Source organism: Lutjanus erythropterus, chromosome 19, assembly GCF_056507025.1.
Source record: "Lutjanus erythropterus isolate fLutEry1 chromosome 19, fLutEry1.hap2, whole genome shotgun sequence".
NCBI classification, from domain to species: domain Eukaryota; kingdom Metazoa; phylum Chordata; class Actinopteri; order Lutjaniformes; family Lutjanidae; genus Lutjanus; species Lutjanus erythropterus.
This window is the reverse complement of record NC_139335.1, coordinates 20,304,695-20,323,648: the sequence shown is the minus strand read 5'-3', so window position 1 is coordinate 20,323,648 and position 18,954 is coordinate 20,304,695. Positions and strand designations below refer to the sequence as shown.

The following is an 18,954-nucleotide window of genomic DNA, read 5'->3' as shown; positions in this document are numbered from 1 at the left end:
CATCTAGTTACTTGCAATTGAACATTTAAGATTTTTTTGATTAAAAGGCTTACAAACAAGTTTTACTGGTGATGACAGCATGGCTGGTGTTTTCACCTTGTGAGTCTGTGGGTGTCACCATGGCAAAATGTGGTCTTGGTGACAACTATGTTAGCAGTTTCAGTGTAAAAAAAAATAAGATTTCTGAAATGAAAACTGGGGATGTCTTCAGCAGGTCTGCCTGTGAACGGTGTGTGTAACTCAGATTGAGGTGGGTAGCAGAGTTCAAAGTGATCCGACCCGAAGTACCAAGTACTCATGTAATGATGTGGTAATTTGTAGCAATCGAGTGCATGTTGTTAGCATCACAGCTGGCCTGATGGTGAACACAGTCTCACCCAAAAACAAATTAAGCAACAACTATTTCATAATACAGTGTGCTGATGACATTTGTAATCAAAACCGTCAAATTCACCACTAGGACTCCACTTGGTGACTTCATTTATTGGAGGCATTCAATTGGAAATTCAATGAAAGAGCTGCCATATAAGCCAAAATTGTTTTACTTTACGGTCACTACATTTAACGATCAATTCTTGCAGTGGGTGAAAAACAAAAAAAACACAACATTTCCTATACAAACTAGGCTGAACATTTAAAAAGAGGCTACAAATCACTTTGACATGTTCCTCAGAACTACCTTTCTATACGTTTCCCTGAAGCTCTGCTGGAGATTGAAATAAATGAAAATGGGATAGAGACAAGAATAGCCTCACAAGAGACCACATAGTAAAATGGCATTTTATAAAAAGTTTTAATTTCATTAAGGAAAAAAAAAAAACAGTAAAAGACATTAAAATCAACCATAGCCCCCGTCCCCACAAACTGACAATAAAAATAAATGTTTGGTGAACGTAGGGAACAGAGCAGAGCTTTCAAATCAACAGTGAAGTACGTCTACTTCCAAATACAAGACACAAGATCCATGAAGAGGAGACTTCTGCTTGGCTGGAGGACTCATCTGGACTGCTCGACTAAAGAGGGACAGAAGAGGAGAGACATGAGTTGAGCTTGTGAAAGATCAGTGCAATGAGCAACAGCTGAGCATACCAGCTTTTCACCAACAGGTTAGACATGTAAGGGCAGTTTCCATCTGATGAAAGCCCCAAAGATACATGGCAGCACCAACTGCTGTCTGTAGCTGCCAACATGTCTCTGAAGGTTTCTAACACCAGCTGATTATTTGTAGGCCAATCTTCAGCTGGCAGGATGTAGCTGGATTAAAACAACCCAGCAGACCACAGATGAACAATTAGCAGCGATAACATGTTTTATTTGTAAAGTCCTTTGAACCCATTAATCCACAAATTATAATCATTCCAACAGGTCAGGCAACTTTATTAAGGACATCAAGTATCGCTGCCTTTCAGCAGGCCTTCAGAAATGGAAAGACTTACTGTAAGAGGAGATGTCAATCTCATCTGGCAGCTCGGCCACGTTGACCTCAAAGCGGTCCTGCACATCGTTCAGAGTCTTGGCATCGGTCTCATCAGACACAAAGGTTATAGCCAGGCCTTTGGTCCCAAACCTACCAGCACGGGCAACCTGATGGGTGCAGATAAGTCCTGAGTGAGTTAAATCTCAAACGGGTCCCAAAAATGTAATACGTTACACAACGAGCAACGGACAGAATCACACACAGGTTATGGCACACCACTTAAAGATACTGCAAGGAACTTGTGCTGATTTTAGAGGTCCCTGTGCACAAAGGTGGTAGTGTTTCCACAGTGATAACCACAAAATAGAACATCAAAAATGAATTTATCTAAAAGAAAATCTCCTACTGCTTCTTTTCAAACAGGCTAACATACTAGAATCAGGCTAAGTTCAAGAATCTGACCTGGTAGCAGACAAGAATAACTTATTTCTAATACGTTTCACATGCTTGCTAGTATGTGCACAATACCCTAAAATTACATGGCTAGAAGGCTATTATGGATTTGGGTTTCCAGGACCTTTAAAAATCCATATTAAGTTAATGAGCATTGGTGTTACACTCCCAAACGTCACTACAAATATTAAAGAGCAAAACATGTACAGTTATTTCCTCTCGCCAGTTCTCACCCTGTGTAAATAGGTGTCAGAATCTTCTGGCATGTCGTAGTTGAAGACGATGTTGACCCGCTCAATGTCCATCCCTCTGCCAAAGAGATTAGTGGCCACCAGGATCCGCCTTTGGAAGTCCTTGAATTGCTGATAGCGAGACAGTCTGTAGAGTGACAGGGAGCAGGAGAGTTATCAACACAGCTGCCGGAGGCATTACTGGACTGTATCCCCCTTTGAAGGCAATGATGTGTTCAGTTAACTGATGAGGCCTCATGCTCCATAAACATACTTAGCATTTGGAGCTGCACAGAGCATTTATGTTTATGAGAGTGGGTATGTAAGAGGAAGGTGTGTGTGTCTCACCTCTCCTCCTGAGCCATTCCCCTGTGGATGGAAATGGCAGGGAAGTTTTGTTCCACCAGAAGCTGGGACAGAGCGATGCAGCGCTGCACTGACTTGACGAAGATCACCACCTAGAGGCAGAGCAGAGACACTGAAATGCAGCTGCTGAGGAGCACGAAGAACATGACTTCTGATGGGATTCCTTCAGATACTGAATTACCGTAACAATTATCTCAGTGACTCAACAGGTTTAAAAGGAATAGCTTGAAGGGAATGATTATTAAGACGGGAGGTTTGATACCACTCAACACTTTCAGCAGCCACGTTGCTGAAAACAGGTAATTCACCTGCGACAATTGGATACATTGCGACTCTCTCTAGAGAGATTATTAACTGATGTTAGTCTATATTCGGAAATCTGAAACCCAAATCTCAACATTATGTTGCATGTGACATTAGCTCGCTTGTGACCAGGCTGCACATTCCTCATGTCTGAAGCAGATGGAAGGGACCTGGACAAGTGCCAGACAGTATGTAAGATGTGTCTAACTAAACTAATTATGGACCATTACAAATATGCTGTTTTAAGAATGGCAAGTAGTCACACAGTGACAAAAGAATGAAATCATGTCGGAGTTTCCTTGACTGATGTGGCCTGGTGGCTGTCGAACAGGGTGAAACACCCACCCTCAGTGAAACACAGAGGAGAGAAACGCAACTGTCCCGACTGCAAAGCAAAGGTAGTACTTAATCAATGGAATAATCTATAGAATACCCAATTACTGAAACCAAAAACCAAACCTCATAAATTTCACAGATTTTTGTAAATATACACTTATTATGAATTTGTCAGTAACATGTTGGTCAAAAGTTTTAATCAGACAACAACAGACTAGTAAAGTTCTAGAGCGCAAGATTACTATGATATTACTATGGAAGGATATTGCAAATGATGGTATTCTGTTTCTCTTTATATGTCCCACTTGTTTAACAGCTTCCCTGGAAAGCAACATTTCCAATTCAGTAATCCCCATTTATAGAACACGTTACTTTGCCAATACAATTGCTGATTTATTTTTAAAGTATTTGCTTGCATGCTCGACAATTCTTACTTCTAAAAATTCACCACTATACCTGGTTGAACTCCAACACGTCAAGCAGGTCAAAGAGCTTGCGGTTCTTCTCGCTGTCCTTCAGCTTGGAGTAATACTGCTGCAGACCGTGGAGTGTAAGTTTGGTCTCGTCGTCCACAAATACTTCCATGGGCTGCACAGGTGATGACAGACAGACAGTTTAACGGTTTAACTCATCGTCTAGTTACAGAAGCAAGGAGTAAAGGACTTCAAATTCACAAGTAGTCTTCTTACTGATTCTGAAGTAACAACACTTCCATCAATCACTTACGTCTTGCATGAATTTGCGGCAGACTGGTCGGATCTCTTTACTCAGTGTTGCACTGAACATCATGACCTGCTTCTCATGGGGTGTGATCCTGAAGATTTCCTGCACGTCACGCCTCATGTCTGTTACACAAAAAGACAAATGAATAACGGATATGATTGTGATTAAATATTTTGCTTGCAGGGTAGATGTCCTCTTCAGACACACCAGTGTGGAATCAATGGCAAGTGAGAAGAAAGGTCAAAAAAATATCCACAAAAGAACACACCTAACTGCTCCAACATTTTGTCACACTCATCCAGGACAAAATGCTTGACGTTCTTCAAAGCCAGGATCTTGCTCCGGGTGAGAGCGAGGATGCGGCCCGGTGTTCCGACGACAATGTGAGGGCAGTTCTTCTTCAAGACCTCCTCGTCCTTCTTGATGGCAAGGCCACCAAAGAATACTGCTGCCTTTACCGTGGGCATGTACTTGGAGAAGCGCTCATACTCTTTACTGATCTGGAAAGCCAGCTCTCGTGTGTGGCACATCACTAATACAGACACCTGAGGATTAGACACAGAGAGACAGACTCAGGCATTTTGCATCTTGATGATTTAATGTGTCCTGATTAGGGCTGTCAAAGTTAACATGTTAATAACGTGTTAATGCAAATTACTTTTAACGCCACGTTACAAAGACCAAACTGACAGACACTCCACAAAACATTTGTCACTGTGCTGCATTATTGTAAGTCATGATGAAGAGTCCAGACTGTCTCTCCTCTTCATCTCCTCAATGTGTGTCAGTGTGCAGTTTGCTGTTGTCTAAAACATCCTCACTGATGTAAACTGAAATGTAAATGATCCTGCTGCCATAATACAAAAACATCTTTTCGCCATTATATAGACTGAGCTGAATAACATAAAAGATGTTTTTTTTTGAGGATTTTTCTCCTCACAGGACAATATTTTATTAAAGAAATAAACTATTATTAACAATAATAATACTAAAATAAATGCATAGAATTAGCAACCTTTTACTAAAACACTGCTGGTTCCGTGGTGTTTGAATTTTAAATCTGAAGCCTGCAGTTCCATAGAAGTTTCTACTGACTTTTCATTTAAGTTTTAGTGTGTTTTGGCCTTAATATTAAATTGAGCAGGTCAAAATGATCATCTGTGCCTGATGGACGTGGGTCTGTCGTGTTATTATTTGAGCATATTTTTTTGCCAACTGCAGGGTTTCTGGACAATATTTGTCATTGTTTTTGGTTAATACATTTTATTTAATGAAGTTACATTTGAATTACACTTTAAACACTTGAAAAATATCCCTTTAAGGTACATTATTAACAAATAAAAAATGTGCGATTAATTTGTGATTAACTACAGACAGTCATGTGATTAATAGCGGTTAAATATTTTAATTGATTGACAGCACTAGTCCTGGTGCATTCAAGCAGCAAGAGTGAGATCTTTTGGTCCAGTCCTGTTGGTTCTTAGTGTAAGCTTCAAGTTCTGTAAAGTATGTAAACATCTATCCTAGAAGAAAACTCGATAGACTCAGAGTTTAAATAGATTATACAGACTGTAGACCTGAAGAAGCCCTTGTTGTGCCATGAGAAATAAGTTAGCAATGTGTAGTTTTAATTAACAATAATTCTGACATGATCATCTAGTCATAGTCTTCATAGTCTTTGTTGTCAGGCACATATGTAACTTATGTTTGTGCTGTATCAGCACAGCAAAAGATTTAGCAATAGCCAATACATTATACTGGTTCAGTAGTTAAACATGGCTTATTATCTGTCATAGGCCCTATTTTTGGTCAGTGCTTTCTGATCACCAATTTCCTTCAGCTGAGCCTGGGAGGAAGTCATTAAATCTAAAGGTAGCTCAAATATCAGGTTGTGACTAGATCTAAAGATGTAAACAGATTTTTATTTATGGTCATAAGCCAAAGGACTGCTCTTTTGTTGATGACCATTTATGGCTACGTAAGCAAGCCTTAGTGCTCAATTCTGATTTAATGCTCAGATCTGACTAAATTTTTTGGTTGTTCCAACTTGAGAAAGAAAGAAGACTTGGCCTATTACATTTCTCCCTTTCCTTGGTTTACATACAGTGAACTTGTGTCTTGGGTATGCATACTAACCTGTCCATCAACGGGTTCAATCTGCTGAAGTGTGGCGAGCACAAATACAGCCGTCTTGCCCATACCAGATTTGGCTTGGCACAAGATGTCCATGCCCAGGATAGCTTGTGGGATGCATTCGTGTTGGACTGCGGAGAAAGGAAAAACCCACAAGATTTAGTCTAGTGCATCCACATTATTGACTACATACCAATTGGTGATGAAACAGTACCAAAATTATTGCAAAAATTGTTAAAGTTATTGTTAAAATGTACTGAAAATGTTGGGGAAAAAAAGTACCAATACACACACTGAAATCATTTGACCAAGTTTTATCTTGAAACCTTATGAGCAATTTGAAACAGCATCATGTCCTTACTGATGTCAATGTTTTCATTAACACAAAACAAACCTGCATTGCATACTGTTACCAACTTTGTTAAATGCTGGACAGTATTTAGTGTGGGTTCTCTTAATGTGCAGTAAACCAAAACAGCTATCTTGTTAATTAAAGATTTGAAAAAATAATAGTAACTGTCAGGAATTTTTAGCGGTTTTACCATAAAGTTGGTCATTGTTACATCCCTTACAAATTACTTCAAGGTACTCCACAAAGCACCTGGACATGTGGCAGCATAGGACGTCTACCTTTAACAGGACACAAAGCAGGTCCAGCTCCTGCAACTCTCAAATGCAGCTAGCCACCATGGTCGTATTTACAGCAACTTGATGGGTTTCAAGTGGAGCCAAGTGCTGTGTGCGGAATGCTTACAAACTTGTTAACTTCTAATCCTGAAACATTTACTTGTTTTGTAATTCATAGTCTTATGCACCAAGTAGAAAGCCCATCCAGTGTCCAAGTGTAAGCACATCCAAATATTTAGACTGATGCATTGATAGTAAGTGACCACGCCAGTAACTTGAGTACAGAATAGGATACAGCAATTGGACGAATATATCTGCTATTGTCCTGGTTGTTTTTTGGCAGATTTTTGTCATTTCATTTTGCTAACTTGATGGTCTGCAGAGTGGGAGCTGCCATATTCAGCAGCACATTACACAACCGCTGAGGAGATGACAGAGGAAAACAGCCTGTAGAGCCACATTATTTTCACATCTAACACAGTGAATTGAGGATTTATTTTGATCCAACCAGAGTGTGAAGGACTTGTTTCTTGTGTTTTACAATGACTTCACAATTAAACTTTGTTCGGTAAAAGGGAGAAACTTGAATGCAGACATGTATGAGTTTCTGTTTAACAGGGGGTGGATTGTTATTTTAACCATTTTTCCTTTAACACTATGGAACTGCCTCCCAGTCACTGTCAGGTCAGCTGAGACTGTGCCACATTTTAATGAAAAGGAAAAAAAAATACACTACCACCTGTATAAGCTGGTGTTTTTTTTACAAGTTTGCTGCTTGATTGGTTTTTATCTGTCTTTTGATGGGCCCATGGCTGGAAAATTTTAACACATCACTCAATCCTAGTACAGTAAGAGTGATAAAATTGAAACAAGAACTCCACTAACAAAACACCAAATGGTCAAGCCCACACTTACACAGACAACACAGTGAAGATAACCAAATGCCCCTCACCTTCAGATGGATGCTCAAAACCACAGTCAATGATGGCACGGAGCAGCTCTGGTTTGAGCAGAAAATCTCTGAAGCCAGAGCTGTGGATGGAGACGTAGGAACCTTTCACCTCCTTCTTGCCTGCGGGGGCGGCGCTCTCAGGAGCTCCCTGGGGCTCTTCATCTTCTTCATAATCGAGCAGCTCGGTATCAACATCATTCTCAGCCATTGTGTCTGTCCAAAACACAGAAAATACAGTTTTAATTTACAAAAAAAATCTGTTTCACTGTAGGGCTGCATGATTTGGTAAAAGAGTCATATTGCGGTTATTTTCACTGAAATTGTGATTACAATATACAGGACAACTATAAGATCGGGATAGTGTGATATTTATTGAGGTCTGTACCAAACAAACGCGTTTTCTTTCATCTGGAAGATAAAATTTTTAGGGCAGGTCATCCATGCAGCAATTAAGTGTTTTCTAATGCATACTTCCCTTTTCAAAAATGCGATTTGGTTCTGATTCTGCAATTTGGGTACTGCGCTCGGCCATATCGCGATTTTATTGCGATTATCTGCGCAGGCCTATAATATTCCGTCGTTATCAGATCGTCATCTACCATGATTTAAGTGAACCCACCCCCCTTGTTTGAATTGACTTGGGGGTCGTTCATTGAGCCCACCTGTTGTTGCCGTTCTTTGTGCCAGATTTCACCACACAATTAAGTACAACAAATCAGACAACGCGTTTGTTCAAGGGTGGAAACGTCTAATAGCCTCAATATTTTCATAACGACAAATACCTTTTTGTATAAACAGTGATACTAACGCCCATATAAACCCGACAATGAACATGACCATTGTTGTGTGCACTCCGCGACCCTATTCTAAAACGTGACGCCAGCGGGTGAGATATGTTAGCTACTTTAGCAAAAAACGAAAATACGCACAACTGGACCAGACCCACATTATACCATTAGTTGGTGCGCTGTGTGCCGACTAAATTTGGTGTACTGAAACACACCTCAAATGTAGCCTTTGAGCTCAGTCGAGATTGTATGAGTATTAAAACCCGTTAGCTAACAACACTGGAAAGCTAGCGGTATTGTGTTGCATAACCGTTGCTAACGTGGCAAGCTAACGGGCTAAACGGCAACAAAGTGCTAACTGACCGGCTAAACAATATGAATAACAAGACAATATATACGTGAATGCCTTACGCGTAATATAGAAAGGCTACAGAGTGCACAAATATATACTTACAAATATAAGGAAGATAGACGGGTTGGGCTACCTAACGTTGCTCTACAACACGCTAGCTAGCCCTGTAGCACCCTAAAACAAACAATGAAAGGAGCTCTTTCTTTCCAGAGTAGCTACGTTATTTTGTGTCCTAAGCAAATTAAATCTTCTAGGACGTAATACAAAGTTTTGAAAATTATCTACTTACTAAAAGGAAATCCATATTATATTACCTTACCTTTTCGGTATTATCTAGGCGTCCAACTACAGATTACAACCGCATGGAGAGGCCTCAGTAGGTTTATACGACTAACCGGAAGTTCCGCCTCTACTGAAGCACGTTGATATGATTGGTGGATTTGGACAATCGCCGCCAGTGATTGGACAAAGTATGCCGCAGTCCATCGCAGTTAAAAAAGCGGGACAGAGCGGAGACAGACCGAATGCATGCATATGTATGGAAGCCCATAAATAAATAGTAAAATAAATAAATATGCACGATAAAATAAATGAATTATTATTATGCTAAATAAATGAATACCTAATTGAGAACAATTCCGTATAAATAAAATATTTATATTCTAATGCACTCTCCCTGAAATTGTTAATTTGAGTCTTACAGCAGCTTCCTTGTTTAGGTCAAGATAACTAAAACAATCTTTTTTAGTTTCTTCTTCCCTACTGATGTTATGCCAAAAAACAAGTAAAAAAAAAAAGAAAAAAGTTTAAATAAATAACCACAGTACTTTGTGTGACTGTTGACCTGACCATATTCAGAATTACTGCCCTCCAGTGGTCACACCGAGGAACTGCAGCACAAAATTAAACTGATTATTGCAAACAGCAGCATACAACACCTGTGAGTACTTTCACAATAGTGACCAAATGGGAGCAATCAGAAACAAACACGTCAAAAGAAATAATCATGTTTATTGTTCTCTAGTGTGAACAGTTAGAGACTACAACTGCACATTCTTCACTGAGAATAATACAGATATTTATACTCATTATTATTATTGTTCTTTAGAGGTATCTATTGGAGTATTTCAGGTCATTTTAATGCTAATTTAATACTTTCTGTATTAATAATATACACTTTGTTATCAAACAACATGACCCTCTGCTCCACTTCATATATTCAGAAACAGCCCTGCAAGAATGCTGCCTTTAATAATGTTTTTTCTCTTCCAATTAAAAAATTATTCCAAGATATGCATTATTCACACATACATCAAATGCAGACAGTCCCCTCATCTGTCATACTGTGCATTCTAGGAATAACTAGATGACTAGAGTAAATGCAACAGTTTCTCTAACCAGGATTTTTAAATAGCAAAGACATTAACAGTGGTGGTGTAATTTGCATATTATAGCCCATTTTCTACAAATCATTAACTGCAAATTTATATTGCAATTTGTTTTGTACATTTGTAAATCTATTTTTTTATCTTAATGCAAGCCACTGGTTGACATTCATGTCAGTGTGGTATAAAAATCCATATGCATAATGTGTGCACATGGATGCAAGTAAGTGATCACATTTAAAGGAACAACAGGAATACTACTTTAAAAAGAATAGTTAATTAAGCAGTGCAAATCTCTCTTTAAAATTATAAAAATGTAACAATCTAGAAAAGGGACACAATACTATCAGATACTGTTTGTCATGGTTTGGGGCTGCTAGTTGTTTACTGTTTTATTTTGAAGGTCTTATCTTCCCTCTTGATTTTGGTTTCACTTCCTGTCTTTGTCCTTTTCCCTCCTTTTTCGATTACTGATTGTTTTCATTTGCCCCCAATTAGTTTTCCTCTGTTCTTAGTTCTTTGTGTCTGCCTCTTCCTTAGTTGCCAGTTTGTTGTTGTTTTTAGTGCTGAGCATCTCAGCCTTGTCATTTATTTTCCTTATTCTTATTCCTTTATTTGATTTTGGATTTTTTTTTTTTTTTTTCCTTGCCTGCATTTGTTTTTTGTGTTTGGACTGTAACTTCATCCTGAAAACCTGCTGTATATATCTGTTTGATATTAAATTCTTTGAACTGCAACTGCTCAACCTGAGTTTGTATTTTTGGGTCCACACCTTGTTTGTTTGTATGTGCTTGTCACACATAACAGTGTTAACAGGAAGGTAGTGATGAGTCTTATATCTGTGATTCCAGAGCAGAAGAGAAGCTCCACTGTGTTGGAGAGAAGTATGGGAAACTGTCGGACTCGGGCCGTGAATGAGCCTCTGAGTATGTACCAGAGGGGGGGCAAGAACGGCTCAGGAAGTCCCTGACATGGGGAGGCAAAGAAAGAAAAAGCCAGTCTTCCACCAGGAGACCGCCTCCACGCAGTCCTGAGCAGCAGCCCAGCTCAGCAGGCAGCTCCGTCAGACTGTTACTGCGCAAGTCCAACCTGCTCAACTGACCTGAAGCTGCAATCCCCTGAGGTAAAGAGCTGAGAGAGTTGTGAGCCATGTTAAGGACACGCAGCTCCAAACAGCTATTGAAGAGTCCAGGGGGAAGGCTCTCTACCCTGTTCCCACTGATGTCCAGTTCTGTAAGCAGCTGCAGTGACTTCACCTCTGCAGGCAGCTCCTCCAGCAGATTACCAGCCAGCAGGAGCCTACGAAGGCGGCGAAGAGTGAAAAGTGCCGGGGGAAGGCTCTGGAGCTGGTTGTTGGACAGATCTAGGAGCTCTAAGCCTCTCAGCACACCAACACTGGCTGGCAGTGCCAGAACACGGTTAAAGGCGAGTCTGAGGCACGACAGATGTCGCAGATGAGCCAGGCTGAGCAGCTCCTCCAGAGTCCTCAGGTTATTATGCTGCAGGTCGAGTGTCCGCAGGTTGGTGAGAGCCAGCAGGGCAGAGGGCAAACGCTCCAGCTGGCAGTCCTGCAGCAGCAGCTCTGTCAGGTCAACCATCCTCTTCAAGCCTGTCAGGACAAGGAGCCTGGTCCCCTCGTTGTAGATCTCCAGTCTCACCAGGCTACCTGCCACCTCATACAGCTCTCCAGGGATCCGCTGCAACATGCCTCGAATCACCAGCATTCGGAGGTGACGTAATTGGCGGAGACTCCCCACTGCCCAACTGCGGCCCACCCCACCATCACTACTCAGGCGGCCAGAGAGGTGGAGCTCATGTAGGCTGCGGAGGGATAGCACCCAGCTGGGGATCTCTGAAGCCTGAGTAAAGGTGAGGTGGAGGACCTCCAGACGCTCCTGGAGCACTCCAAGTGCACTGGGATCCACAGCTGCTGTGCAGTGATAGAGGTGGAGTTCCCTGTTGTAGGAATTAACAACAAAAACCTTAATTAAATATGTAGAAAAACAAGAAACAACTGTATGTATCTCGTAGCGCTCAGAGAAATCCATATACTTCAATTTTAACTCCAAAATATCTAGATGCCACCTATAACTTACGATTTTGCTATTAGAAATCAGAATTTTAAATGCATGCCCTTGACCTGTGGTGTCCCACAAGGGTCTATTCTTGACCCACTTCAGTTCAGCCTGTACATGCTCCCACTTGACCACATCATTCAGAACAACAACCTCACCTAAGAGAAATAACAAAATCAGCATTTTATCACCCTAAAACATAGCCAAAGTCAGGGACCTCATGACAAAACACCATCTGGAAAAAACGATTCATCTTTTTATCACCAGCAAACCTTAAAATTGCAGCAGACTTCTTAAAAAGACCATCAGGCACCTACAACCTCGAGTTCTTACCAAAACTAAAAAGACATCCCACATCACCCCGGTTCTTAAATCCCTACACTGGTTACCAGAAAGTCAAAGAATTGATTTTTGGCTTTACATCTGGTGTTAAAATGTGATCTGTATCTGGACATGTTATTCAGATAATGAAAAATGCATGTTAAAGCATGGTATAAATACTACATGATCGGAATGTGATCAGATCTATCTGACTACATCTGGAGGTAGCCTGTCTTGCACTGTGTTTGCATGATTGCAATGCCATAAAACTCACCTGAGTGAGGTCATGTTGGCAACCTGTGCAGTGAACCTGGCATCTGTGATGAGTTCCAGTTTGAGGACCTGAAGCTGGCTGAGGGTGAAGAGGGCCGGAGGGAGGCGAGGCAGGGCCACCAGCTGAAGTTTGGAGCAGCCTTCTGCATCCACATTAGTGATGGCACGCAGCTTCTCCTCGCCCCAGCGCCTCTCCAGATTTTCCTCCAGCAGCCTACTCTCACTGACAGGGGACAAAAAAACAGACAGGCGCTGGACCAGCAAAGGGTCATACTGGTCTAACATGTGTAAAAGAAAGGCCAGGTCATTTCTCAGGTCAGGAACGTCTCTCAGGGAGCACAAGTCCTTCAGAGAGTGGAAGGAATACTGCCGTAGAGCACTAAGGAGGAAACAGACCCAAAAAACAGAGTTAGAAATATATTACACAGAATATACTGTAGCCCAAAACACAGCATTTCACTCTAATCCGATTAATCATGCCTCTGGTACGCTCAACCTCATCGGCATTATTCTGTTTAAAGGCCCTTTGAACAATCAGAGTCTGTGTGGTCTACTTTTGGGCTCTATGTCAGTGTCCCCCCCTCAGCCCTGAACCTTCATGAGCTTAGCTGACGTCAACTGGTAAGTGCTTGGGTGTGATGCAGCAAGTGCCTGAAAATACTATAAATAGGAACGGGACAGCAATTTTCAATATATCGTGTTCCCTTGTAGATTAAGGCCTTTTTATTAGAAATTTAAATTTTTTTCATGGCCAAGGCTCTTAAGACACCGACTGCCAGATTTGATTATCTTCAAGGTCCCAACGAACTGCAGGGAAATATTGCTCCTTGGCAGCTAAATGCTTCACTATGGTCACCAGGTGCAAAATGTTTGTTTTCTCTGACAATGGCTAAAAATAGGTACTTGCTGCTGCTGGGAATGAAGTTGATAAGATTGAGTTTCAGGCCATGGTTTTTATACTGGCACACAACATAAAACTTTTATGCCCATTCTGATATTGACTGTCACATTGATATTGCTGCAGCACCAACTCATATATCCCTGTATACTGTACTGGAATGTGCACTGACCTGTGTAAAATCCAACTGAGGGTGTAAAAGTTCAGCAGGCCGTACAGCCCCAGTAGGGTCAGGTAAGCCACCAGTAGTTTGCGTATGAGGGAGGAGAGTACATGGATACACTCAAAGGTAGTGTAACCCACCAAGGCCCGCTCCTCAGGGTGACAGGTGTGGGTGAAGGAGAAGGAGCTGAGAAGAGGGATGGTGTAACTTACAATCAGCGTCACCATCAGCAATTTGAATATTGTCTGAGCCAAGTAGACCTGAATAAATGGAAAAGGGGTATATGAATAAATTAACATTGTTTGACCAAGTTAGATCAAACATTAACTTTGTTGTGGGATGAAACAACATTCCCATATTTACTAGATTTTTGACTTTTGAATCAAACCAAGTTTTGACGACCCAGAATCTTGAAGACAAAGCTGATATTATATATATTTCTTCAACAGTAGAGGTTCTCTCACCTTATAGATGACATCTGAGCTTTCACAGTGGGAGCGAAATTTCCTGACCCTTTCGAACAGCGCCCTGGCCTGCTCCCCATCACTTTTATCCAGACTGATTACTTGTCTGGGACTGTCAACCCTGAGCGAAGGCTTGGAGGAAGGAAAGTGCATCTTGGAGTTGAGGGATAGGGACGACACGGTGGAGTTACAAGAGACTGTAGAAGGACATGGAGATGGAGGGGCAGCAGAGGACGCGCTATCTGACCTCTTCAAAAGTGGGCTGTCTGCACCCGAGTCTATGCTTGACTGTCTTGCGCGTGTCATCGGGGGTGAGGATGAACTTGAGGAGGGAGGTGGTTGGAGCGGTCGTCTCTCCTCCATCACCTCCTTCTCTTGAATATTCTCCTGCCGAGCGGCATGAGACAGAGCCTGAGATGTCCAGGGTGACTCACAGCATTTTGCCAAGATGGTCAAGAAGTGCTCTATGCGGGCGGAGGTGTGCGGGAAGTGGAGCCAGAAAGAGCCACTGGCCACCAGAACTAGAGACTGCAGCAAGGCCAGGTAGGGGAAGAAACGGGAGCACAAAGGCAAAGCCTCATGGTAGCACACCTAGACAGACAGACAGACAATTTAATTTTTTGGCCACTTGGGGGCAGCATAAACAAGCTGTGAGCACAAGCTGTGACATATTATCAACTTTTGAACAAACTTATTGGCAAACAGTTGCTTATTTACTTGTCCAGCAGATACAGAGGAACATTAGCACTCATTTGGAGTCATGTTTCTATTGATGAACTTAAGTCATTACGGATATATCTGGCTCCAGCAGCTACGAAATTAAAGTTGCTATAACACTCCCAACCCCGTCTCAGAGATATTAAATTAGTTTTACTAAAGTGTTTTCGTAAATATATTGTGGTGACAAAATATTTCTTGCCTGTGTTATGTTCACAGACAACGTTTTATTTGAAACAATAGATTTCTGTAACATGCTGGATCCAAATGGAGGTGGCTGAGGTGCATGGCGTCCATACAAAGTTTAGGACTTTAACACTAAAGTCTTGGACACCTGCAACAAAAGTACTTAGGTTAATGTTAGGTAAAGATCATCATTTTGAGTAGGTTTAGGCGATAAAAAGCACTTTGGTTAAGGTAAGGAAAGGTTGTCATTCTGATTAAATATTAAAAAAAAATATCTCATGTCAAGTCACTGCAGACGTTTGAATTATGCTGTGGTCACAATGAGTGGAAAGTGTTTTGCAAATTTGCCTTTTTTTGGCTAAAAAAGGACATATGTTGTCGGTCAATGTTTTAGTGATATGCTATCAACTGCTGTTGTTATGACTTGACAAGTACGTTCATTAACAAAATTTCCTCATTATGTTAACAGAAAACATATAACAGTTGGCATTAGGTTATCCTTAAAATGTATCTGCTTTTGCAAACTATTGTAAATAAACATTATTTCTAGATATTGGGCTGAATGCTCCATAGAGCTGAAGGGAAACTGCAGAGTCAGGTGATAATTCTCTGTGGATTCATCACTATGAACTAAACTTTTGCATAAAAGTAGCAATGTGATCAATTGTTACTATAATGATACTGCTCATAGCCACTCAATGAGACTTAGTAATCAGTATTGTAATCGGTTTCTCATATTCTGTTGCATCATTTTACATGGTAAAGGCAACTCAGGCTAGAATCACAGTACCTGGCTAATGTAAACATACTGCTGATAGACCAGATGTGTGCGTCGACCCCGAGGTGTAGAATGAAAATTTGGGCTGAAGTTGGGTGGCACGTGGACTGGGGGCTTTGAAGGTGGAGTCAGTGCCACATCCGCACTCTGATCACTAGTATTAGCAGTGAGTGGATCCAAGGGAATGCACACCACTCGGTCCCTGGACAGCTGCTCAGTACAAGCCAGAACAGATGCCATCAGCATCAGGACCACCAGGTAGTCCATGAAGACCTCCCACCAGGGCTTCAGCAGTTTAGACCTGCTCTGATGCTGGTTCAGAGGCGCCAGCTCCGACAGGGAAAACATGGCGACCTCAGGGTCCTGTAAGGATGACTGGAAAGATATTTGTGAACTTACTGAGTTAGGCACATAAAATTATGTAATGATGTACAAAGTTGAGGCTGGTTTTCACTGTCAGTATCAATGTCTTCTTAAAAAAGTGTTCTCTGAAGAAGAGTGCCTGTGTTGGTGCTATCTTGCCTTGAAAAAACATTTAACACCATGGGCCATCAGATTCCTTCTAAAAAAAATAAAGGGATAATGCACCCAAAAATGAAAATTCAGTCATTCTGAGATTTGGCATCACTGTTTTCCTGTGAAATTCCAGCACTGTTTTGTGAACTAAAAAACTAATCCCAACCTTCAGTCAGCATGAGGGTGAGTCGATAATGACCGAATTTTCACTTTTCAGTGAACTATCCCTTTTAACATAACATATATCTGTATATATCCTACTTAACATGTGCTCAAACATCAATATTAAAATGTACGCAGATGATGCAGTAAATTTTACATCAGATATCTAAACAGCCTCCAAAATTCTCACATCTGCAATGTCTCATGTTCAGGACTGGCTCACTAAATCATGTCTCTTATTGAATACCAAACAAACAAACAAAACTTCATCAACACAACAACTCATTCCAGTGTGTTCCTGAGAGGCGAGGAGCTTAACTCAGCAAATGAATTCAAGTATCTTGGGTTCATATTGGACTCTACATTAACCTTTAAAAGTAATGTGAAAAAGGTGTCAAATGCCATAAAATTAAATTGACAAAATTTCAAACAAATTAGGCCATTTTTGACAGGTAATGTTGTCTGGATGTTTTTGCATGCAATGATTTTTTTGCATATCAAATGTTGTTTCTTAAATATTACTCACTTAAACCAATAGGATCACTTTTGAAAAAAGCCCTAAAAGTGTTTGATTAAAAAAAAACAAAAAAAAAAACATTTTGCCATTGTAACTGAGAATTTTAAACACTTTAAATATTCTTGTATAAGGCTTTGCTTGGGCTGGCCCCAGCTCCTCTAAATGAATTCATTAAACTGAGGGCACCAGAATGACCACTAGAGGGGACTGTGAGACGCCATATAGGCTCATCACATGTAGAAACTTTGCTGTCAGTAAGGGGAAGTAAATATTGGAATGGCCTACCACTTGCAATCAGGGAGTGCCCTACATATCCCACTTTAAGACCCATCTCAGAACCAGAAACTGTGATCACCTCTAACTTTGTTGTACAACGTGTTTTGTCTTTCTTAGCTTTGTGTTTTATATACTGCACTTGTACATTGCTATGATTAACATGTGCTGCCCCTATCAGATAAACAGATAAAATAAAATAAAGTTAAATCTGACTTGTCAAATTCTATGACAATAGAAAGGTGATGATGGAAAAAATATAGACACTCTGACCAAATATTAGCAGATGTAGTATTAAGTCTCTACAGATCTCGATACTTCTCACAACCAATTTCTGCTCACAACCAATTTTTGCAAAAGCAAATATTACAATCTATCTATTTATTATGGGTGTATAAATCTGAAAAAACAAAACAAAAACATATATTCTAAATGCTTTTCATGAATGTCCCGGTTTTACATGAAAACATTATTTCTTTCAGAGTTGGAGTATCGAGTTTTGTTTATTTCACAAGGAAGTTGTCTGTATTTGTGTTTTGTCCCTGCTTTTGAATAAGGTGATGCCATGTTTTTCCTTGCACCAAATATTTCTTTAACTATATTTGAATGTGAGGGCAGTATGATAGGTTGCTTGCTTCTGTTGTAAATCAAATCAAATCACACCCACACAACCCGATGAAACAGATTACCTGAGTTTTTGAGTGTTTAACTCTTGATAAATAGTTTTTGCATATATAATTATTCATTTTCAGTGTTACTTAGAAATACAATCTGAAACCAAGTTTTCAGTTGCTTTAAGCAAGCATTTCAAGTGGACATGTTACAGGGAATGTTAAGTGTTTTAATTGAATTTCCATAAATTAAAAAAATAAATAAATAAAAATCATGCCAAAGTCATTTAGATGTTTAAAATTATTTTGATAACACTAGGAGTCAATTAAATAAAATTGTCCAAACAACATTTCCATTGTAGGCAACATCACACAAATACAAATCAGAACTGAACAATCCATGTTATTTTTACAGCCCAGGATTAACTTTCACCTACCAGAGAAAATAACTTGTTCTCCTGCTTTCCTCTCTCTCCTCTGATCAGCTCACAGCCGCCTCACACAAACTTCATTCCGGCGCTGTCCGGTTCTGCCGAGAAAAACTCCTGAAACTTACAACAAACTCCTCCTCAGCTGGACAACACACAGCTTTTCAGCGGTTACCATGGCAGCGTAGGATGTGTGGCTTAAAAATCCAATTCAGCACTACAAGCTCGTTCAAGACACACAGGGGGCATGTCTGCACCCTTTAACACATTCAGGACTGACTGTGAGCAAAACATCAGAGGAATATTAGACACAAAAAAAAAAACATTCTATGAAAATTATTTGATGTCAGTCACAATTTTAGTGGGAATATTAATTTTTGCATTTCATTTTCACTGAGTTGCGCAGCAGCGTTTGACTTATGTTGCAGTTCTCAACGTCACACTGCTCTCACCTCTCTATAGTTGGACATGTGGTTCTATAGAGAAAGCAGGTTTGTTTCCTTAGAA

At 40.5% G+C, this 18,954-nt stretch overlaps 2 protein-coding genes across 2 annotated transcripts; both read right to left on the bottom strand.

Annotated features, from left to right (window-relative positions):
- Positions 1-463: 463 nt before the first annotated feature.
- On the bottom strand, positions 464-9,155 carry ddx39ab (DEAD (Asp-Glu-Ala-Asp) box polypeptide 39Ab). The gene is made up of 10 exons (XM_084743868.1): positions 9,000-9,155; positions 7,541-7,753; positions 5,965-6,092; positions 4,097-4,373; positions 3,832-3,950; positions 3,562-3,693; positions 2,449-2,558; positions 2,104-2,248; positions 1,437-1,584; positions 464-1,013 (listed from the first exon to the last, which is right to left on the bottom strand). Exons 2-10 carry the CDS (start codon positions 7,746-7,748, stop codon positions 997-999), a joined length of 1,284 nt encoding a protein of 427 aa, XP_084599994.1. The 5' UTR covers positions 7,749-7,753; positions 9,000-9,155; the 3' UTR covers positions 464-996.
- Positions 9,156-10,717: 1,562 nt separating this feature from the next.
- LOC146309714 (volume-regulated anion channel subunit LRRC8D) lies at positions 10,718-18,582 on the bottom strand. The gene is made up of 6 exons (XM_084744345.1): positions 18,457-18,582; positions 15,953-16,315; positions 14,260-14,850; positions 13,805-14,055; positions 12,736-13,113; positions 10,718-12,021 (listed from the first exon to the last, which is right to left on the bottom strand). Exons 2-6 carry the CDS (start codon positions 16,286-16,288, stop codon positions 10,899-10,901), a joined length of 2,679 nt encoding a protein of 892 aa, XP_084600471.1. The 5' UTR covers positions 16,289-16,315; positions 18,457-18,582; the 3' UTR covers positions 10,718-10,898.
- Between the last annotated feature and the right edge of the window lie 372 nt (positions 18,583-18,954).

What these genes read in the sequence shown, in the direction of transcription:
- ddx39ab (XM_084743868.1), bottom strand. Translation starts at nt 7,748, where the DNA reads ATGGCTGAGAATGATGTTGATACCGAGCTGCTCGATTATGAAGAAGAT. An exon ending in CAAAATGTTGGAGCAGTTAG is followed by an intron (nt 3,951 to 4,096) that starts GTGTGTTCTTTT and finishes TTTGTGTAACAG; the next exon opens with ACATGAGGCGTGACGTGCAG. An exon ending in ACGTGTTGGAGTTCAACCAG is followed by an intron (nt 2,559 to 3,561) that starts GTATAGTGGTGA and finishes CTCTGCCTCTAG; the next exon opens with GTGGTGATCTTCGTCAAGTC.
- LOC146309714 (XM_084744345.1), bottom strand. Translation starts at nt 16,288, where the DNA reads ATGTTTTCCCTGTCGGAGCTGGCGCCTCTGAACCAGCATCAGAGCAGG. An exon ending in AGTATGTTTACATTAGCCAG is followed by an intron (nt 14,851 to 15,952) that starts GTACTGTGATTC and finishes CTGTCTGTCTAG; the next exon opens with GTGTGCTACCATGAGGCTTT. An exon ending in CTCAGTTGGATTTTACACAG is followed by an intron (nt 13,114 to 13,804) that starts GTCAGTGCACAT and finishes TTTCCTCCTTAG; the next exon opens with TGCTCTACGGCAGTATTCCT.